The 5,558-nt window shown below is 40.4% G+C and overlaps 1 protein-coding gene across 2 annotated transcripts; it reads right to left on the bottom strand.

Annotated features, from left to right (window-relative positions):
• Window positions 1-2,729: 2,729 nt before the first annotated feature.
• Window positions 2,730-5,294, bottom strand: LOC18437884 (aquaporin PIP1-2). Of its 2 annotated transcripts, XM_088873206.1 has the most exons (5): window positions 4,915-5,294; window positions 4,235-4,530; window positions 3,582-3,722; window positions 3,042-3,144; window positions 2,730-3,010 (listed from the first exon to the last, which is right to left on the bottom strand). In XM_088873206.1, the coding sequence occupies exons 1-4, from the start codon at window positions 5,243-5,245 to the stop codon at window positions 3,049-3,051; spliced, it is 864 nt and encodes a 287-aa protein (XP_088729332.1). In that variant the 5' UTR covers window positions 5,246-5,294; the 3' UTR covers window positions 2,730-3,010; window positions 3,042-3,048. The 2 variants fall into 2 exon arrangements, with proteins under 2 accessions (XP_088729332.1, XP_006848145.1); XM_006848082.4 differs by having other exon boundaries at window positions 2,730-3,144.
• Between the last annotated feature and the right edge of the window lie 264 nt (window positions 5,295-5,558).

Here is a 5,558-nt window from a genome sequence, read left to right as displayed (position 1 = left end):
TGATTTATATCTAATAATTAAAAATAATTGTGACCTCCTTAAATATAAAATAAATAATCTGATATTGTACAATCTTTTTTTTTATAATAAAACTTACATACCATCACTCCCATATCCCAATAATTGTTGGTTTATGCTCTATGACCTTGAGTGCTTTGCTTTAGCAACATTTTCCCCATTGATATAAAACTTTCCATGGTCATTAGGCACCTATGAGAATCTATCTCCACCATAACTCCTCTTGCATAAAACATTTTTTAATATTAACCTCCAAGCCCTTTGTATCCTCCCATTTGTAAAATTGAGAGATAATTAGGGATCTTTCCGGCCCCAAATTCCTCCAATTTTCTTCCCCAAAAATATCTCACAATTGCCAAAATTAGAACCATGTCTTATGAATCTTTGGTTATTGCCCTTTGTTAGTGAAAATGCAGCATGTATTCCTTTCCAAGCTCAAAGGCCCCTCCCAACCAAAACAATTGTTCTAAAAATTCAAATGTATAATAATATATCAGATTTATATAGCGAACTCCAATTAATTGAAAAAAGATTTTGATGATGATGACTTCCTATCAATTACACCCACATTTATTGGCGATGGCCAATTCCCATCCTAATTTAGTATAAATTTTTTTTTTTTTTTAACCCAAAAAATAAAGTATTTCTAATATATTCCTTTATTATTATTATTATTCTTATTTTCTTATATTTTTAATATATGATTGGGACTGGACCTTGCCGAGTACCCCCAAGTTGTATGTACAATTAGGGTTTACATGAAAAAATTTAAAAAAAAAAAAGTAAAAAACTCTCTCTCTCTATAACATTTGCAAAGTCGGCAGAGTAATTCCCACTCAACCAAGTTACCAGGGCTCGGGCCCTTGCTGAGCCCGAGCTGGGTGTCCAACTCGGGGATATTAAAAAAAATTCAAATAAAATGTAAAAAATATTTAAAAATAATGAATTTATTTGAAATATGTTTTTTATACTTTTTATCATTTTGACGAAGATGGGAAAGTGTTTTAACCATAAATACTTATTTTTATTTTTAATCATTTTTTGATTATTTGAAAATTACCTCAACTTCATTTTGATATGTTTTTGCTTAATCTTACTTTAAACATATATTTTTTATTTTTTATTTTTAATAATGTTTTGAACCATTTTTTTGTTTCTACAATACTCGGCACTACTTGGACCGAGTTATTGGGACTCGGTCAGAGTACTGTGATCGGGCATGTGCTTGAGTACTCAACCCGAGCAGTTAGTTTCCAACACTCCCTCTAACCCCTTTTCCAGTCCCCTCTCCCCCTCCCTCCCTCCCTCCCTGTCCTTTTTCCATCTCTCTAATTTCCAGTACAATACCCCAAAGTTTAGCATCACCTCTAAGCAATTTCACAAACATTTTCAATCTCCACAGCCCTTGCTGCAAATCCATACCAATCTTCTCTCTCCTTGGTTGGGCTTCTCAAACATAGAAGATGAAGACCCCACGAGGGATAGGTTATTAAGGTCCTTGCAGTAGCATCACCACACCTAATCACCACATTGTAGTTTCTCTTCTTATCACTAACACTATCTCACTAATACTTTTAAAAATATCACTCTTAATCTACTTTAAAAAAAAAAAACGGGTAAAACCTGTATTCCCCATTGAATAACCAAAAAAAAAAAAAAAAAATCCCAATACGGATGGCAATGGACCCATACACGACCCGGTACACCTGATCTCGATCTAAATATGGATCAAAATATTTGACCCGACGGATTAAATCCATGTTCAAATCTTGGACCTAAACACTATTCAGATTTGAGTGTGAATTTGAGTCCAAAACCATCATTGCCGCCCCTAAACCCCATAACTGCTGAGGCATGGAGGGAAAGGAGATACGAAAAAGATTTGAGAGAAGTGGAGGGGTTACATGGCGGGGTTTGGAGAGATTTGAGGGCTGCGTGGCCCGAGGCCGGGGCCATGGAGGGAAAGGAGATATGACAAAGATTTGAGAGAAGCGGAGGGGTTACATGGCCGGGTGTGGAGAGAGGGGAGGGCTGCGTGGCCCGAGGCCGGGGCCATGAGAGATTGAATAGACCTCTCTTTCCTTACCGGAGGGAGAAGGATCTGTTTTGTCAATCTCTCTCCACCCCATTTGTGGGAAGAAAGAGAGATCGGATCGACCTCTCTCTATGGGAAGAACGCTGTTCGTTTTGTGAAAGAATCATTTACCGAACCTACCAAATTTTCCAGTCCTCCAACCAGCTTTCCCACCACTAACTATTCTACTAAAAATTGGCAAACCAGATCACAACGAGCCAATTCGTATTAGGAAGTCGTTAGGCCGTTTTGGGATTTGACAAAGCATTTGAACAAACTAGCTCCCCTCTAAACTGGCTAGTTTTTTAAGAGAAGCAACTAATCCCACTGTAATTACTAATATTCTTTATTATTTTTTATTTTTTTTAAGAAAAATTTATCGACAGATTCACTCCACACAAGACCAATCCAGCCAAATTTTCCAGCCAGGCCAGTGACGCATGACACCGTTCAAGGGCAATCATGCAATTTTTTCACAATGCGTGTGTAAAATGACCAATGCAAAAGGCCAGCAAAGGTGGGGACAAAGATGATAGCATAAACCCAAAAGCATCACGGGTGATGATCCCTCACTGTCCGGGACCATTTTCTCTCTTTAACTTTGAAAAGCATCTCTCTCTCTCTCTCTCTCTCCTCCTTTATTCACATGGCATGCATAGATCAATATATAAAAATAAGGCTCTCCTCATGATAAAGCACCACCACCAAACGTTCACAATTATTGATGGATGAGAGAGAGAGTAGCTGACATTTACATAGATTCAGACCACACACACTAACCGGGAAGAGAGGCGAACAAAACAAAACCTACACGTCTCCCCTTTGCATTTACACAAAGCCTGCAACTCTTTAGAGATCAGTGGAGAGAGAAAAGTCACCAAAATGAAAGGAAACCCAACAACTTCTGCAAATTTTGAGGCTATGCCCAACAACTTCTGCAAATTTTGAGGCTATGTTTAAGATCTGGATTTAAAGGGAATGGCCCTGATCACAATTTGGTGGTAAACAGCAGCAAGAGCAGCTCCAATGAAGGGACCCACCCAGAAAATCCACTGCAAAACATTTGTAATCATGGTTTTAGAGAGAGAAAATAGAAGGTAGACCTTTACCAAAAAAAAAAAGAAAGAAAGAAGATAGACTGGTTAGAGGAGAGACAGATGATGAAAGAGAGTGGATTAGATGGTCTGATTAGAGAGATAAAGCCTTTGAGTCTTCGACAGATGATGAGAGAGTGGATTAGAGACAGAAAGTAAAGACTGGTGGACAAACAAAATAGAGCAGTCGAGAGAGATTAGAAAGAGCAAAAGTAGAGAGAGAAAGAGAGTAAAGTCTGAAAGTGAAATCGAATAAAGAGTACTCAGACTATCAGAGTAAGAATTGAGCAAAGATTAGTAGAGAGAAATGAGGGGAGAGACCTGTAGAGAGAGAAAGAGGTAGAGTTAAAACAGAGTAGAGAGAGAAAATATAGTAGAGAGAGGAAGAAACATACATGGTCGTCCCAGGCTTGGTCTCGGTTGAAGATGATGGCAGCTCCGAGGCTGCGAGCTGGGTTGATCCCAGTTCCAGTGATGGGGATGGTGGCGAGGTGAACAAGGAACACCGCAAACCCAATTGGAAGAGGAGCCAATATCTGTTTTTACACATCAGTTTAAAGTTAGGCGATTTAGAGAGATAAAAGACCCTACAGAGAGAAACATGAGAAGACAAAAGCCCAAGAAACCTAATCTCTCTCTATCCCACAATCTCTCTTCCAGAGAGAGAGAGAGTTGTTACTTTCTCTTGAGGAAAAGCTTCATCCTTTTGAGTGGAAGACTGGGCATAGAGAGAGAAAAGTCATCACCTTTTTCCCTGAGATGAACAGCTGGAAAGAGATGGAGAGAGAGAAAAGCTGTATAGAGAGAGAAAGAGCTAGAGAAACAGCTCTAGAGAGGGAGCTGTAGAGAGAGATAGAGCGAGAAAGAGGCATACAAGGGATCCCTTGCAAGAGAGCGAGAGAGCTAAAGAGAGAGTGAGAAACAACTTTAGAGAGAGAAAGTTGAGTGAGTTATAGAGGAACAGCTAGAGACAGTGAGAAACAGCTTTAGAGAGCCAAAACTCAGAGAAACAATATAGAAAGAGAAAGAACTAGAGAGAGATACATACAGGAACATGGGAGTCTCTTGCGCTCCTCTTGGCATCAGTTGCAGAGAAGACGGTGTAAACGAGCACAAAGGTCCCGACGATCTCGGCACCGAGGCCGTCACCCTTGGTGTAGCCGTTTTGCACCCTGTTAGCTCCGCCTCCATGCACCTGGTATTGACTCTTTTCGAACCCTTTCACCACCCCAGCTCCGCAAATGGCACCAAGGCATTGCATCACCATGTAAAACACAGCTCTAGTGAGAGAAAGCTTCCTCGCCAGAAGAAGCCCGAAGGTCACTGCAGGGTTGATGTGCCCACCTGGGGTAGAGAGAGAAACAATTAGAGATGAGAAACATTTGGAGCTAAGGTAGAGAGAGAAATGATTGGAGCTAAACAAGGTCTAGAGAGAGAAACAATTAGAGCTAAATATGATAGAGAGAGAAACATTTGGAGCTAAATGAGACAGAGAGAAACAATTGAAACAAAGTAGAGAGAAAAAATTAGCTCAATACGATATTTAGAGAGAGAAGATCGAAGCTAAAGAAGATTGAGAGCTTCAGATATGAGAGAAAGAGAGCTCAATTGCAAAAGGATAGAGAAAGTCTGTGAAGAGAGGCTAGAGAAAGAAAATATCCAGCATCTATAGAGAGAAAATCCCCAACAACCAGAGTGAGAATATCAAGAGAGAGAAAGTTCAGATACCTGAAATCCCAGCAGTGCAGTAAACCAGAGCGAAGATCATGCCACCAAAAGCCCAGGCGATCCCCTGAATACCCACCGAAGAGCAGAGGGTTGTCTCTTTCTTCACACCCATCACAGTCAAAATGGTGATGTATAGAAAGAGAAAGGTGGCTATGAACTCTGCAATCCCAGCCCTCCAAAACGACCATGACTGGAGCTCACCAGGCTCAAACAATGGAGCAGGAGGTGGCTCCTTGTAGTCCTTGTCCTGGCTCTGAGCTGCTGTTCCAATGGGTTGTCTCTCTGAGTACTTGTTTGCTCCGAGCTTCACATCCTCTTCCTTGCCCTCCATTTTCTCTCTCTACTTTCTCTCTCAAAGTCTCCGTAAAGCTGCAACGGTTGCTTCAATGAAAGGGCATGGAGGCCTTATATAGGGGGTGGAGCCTTGATGATGGGCCCGGGCCGGTGATAATCAATTATCTGCATATATCTTGTGCTTTGGATTCTTTTGCACCTAGTCTTATTACTGTTTCTCTCTCTAACATTTATTTGTTCTCTCTCTTAAACACTGTTTCTCTCTCTAACATTTACTGCTCTCTCTCTATAACATCTATTTGTTCTTCCCCTGACATTGTGTTTCCCTCTAGCATTTAATTGTTCTCTCT

This window comes from Amborella trichopoda, chromosome 8 (genome assembly GCF_054954075.1).
Source record: "Amborella trichopoda isolate Santa Cruz 75 chromosome 8, AtrichopodaSantaCruz75HAP2 v2.0, whole genome shotgun sequence".
Lineage (NCBI taxonomy): Eukaryota > Viridiplantae > Streptophyta > Magnoliopsida > Amborellales > Amborellaceae > Amborella > Amborella trichopoda.
This window is presented reverse-complemented; position numbering and strand designations above follow the sequence as displayed.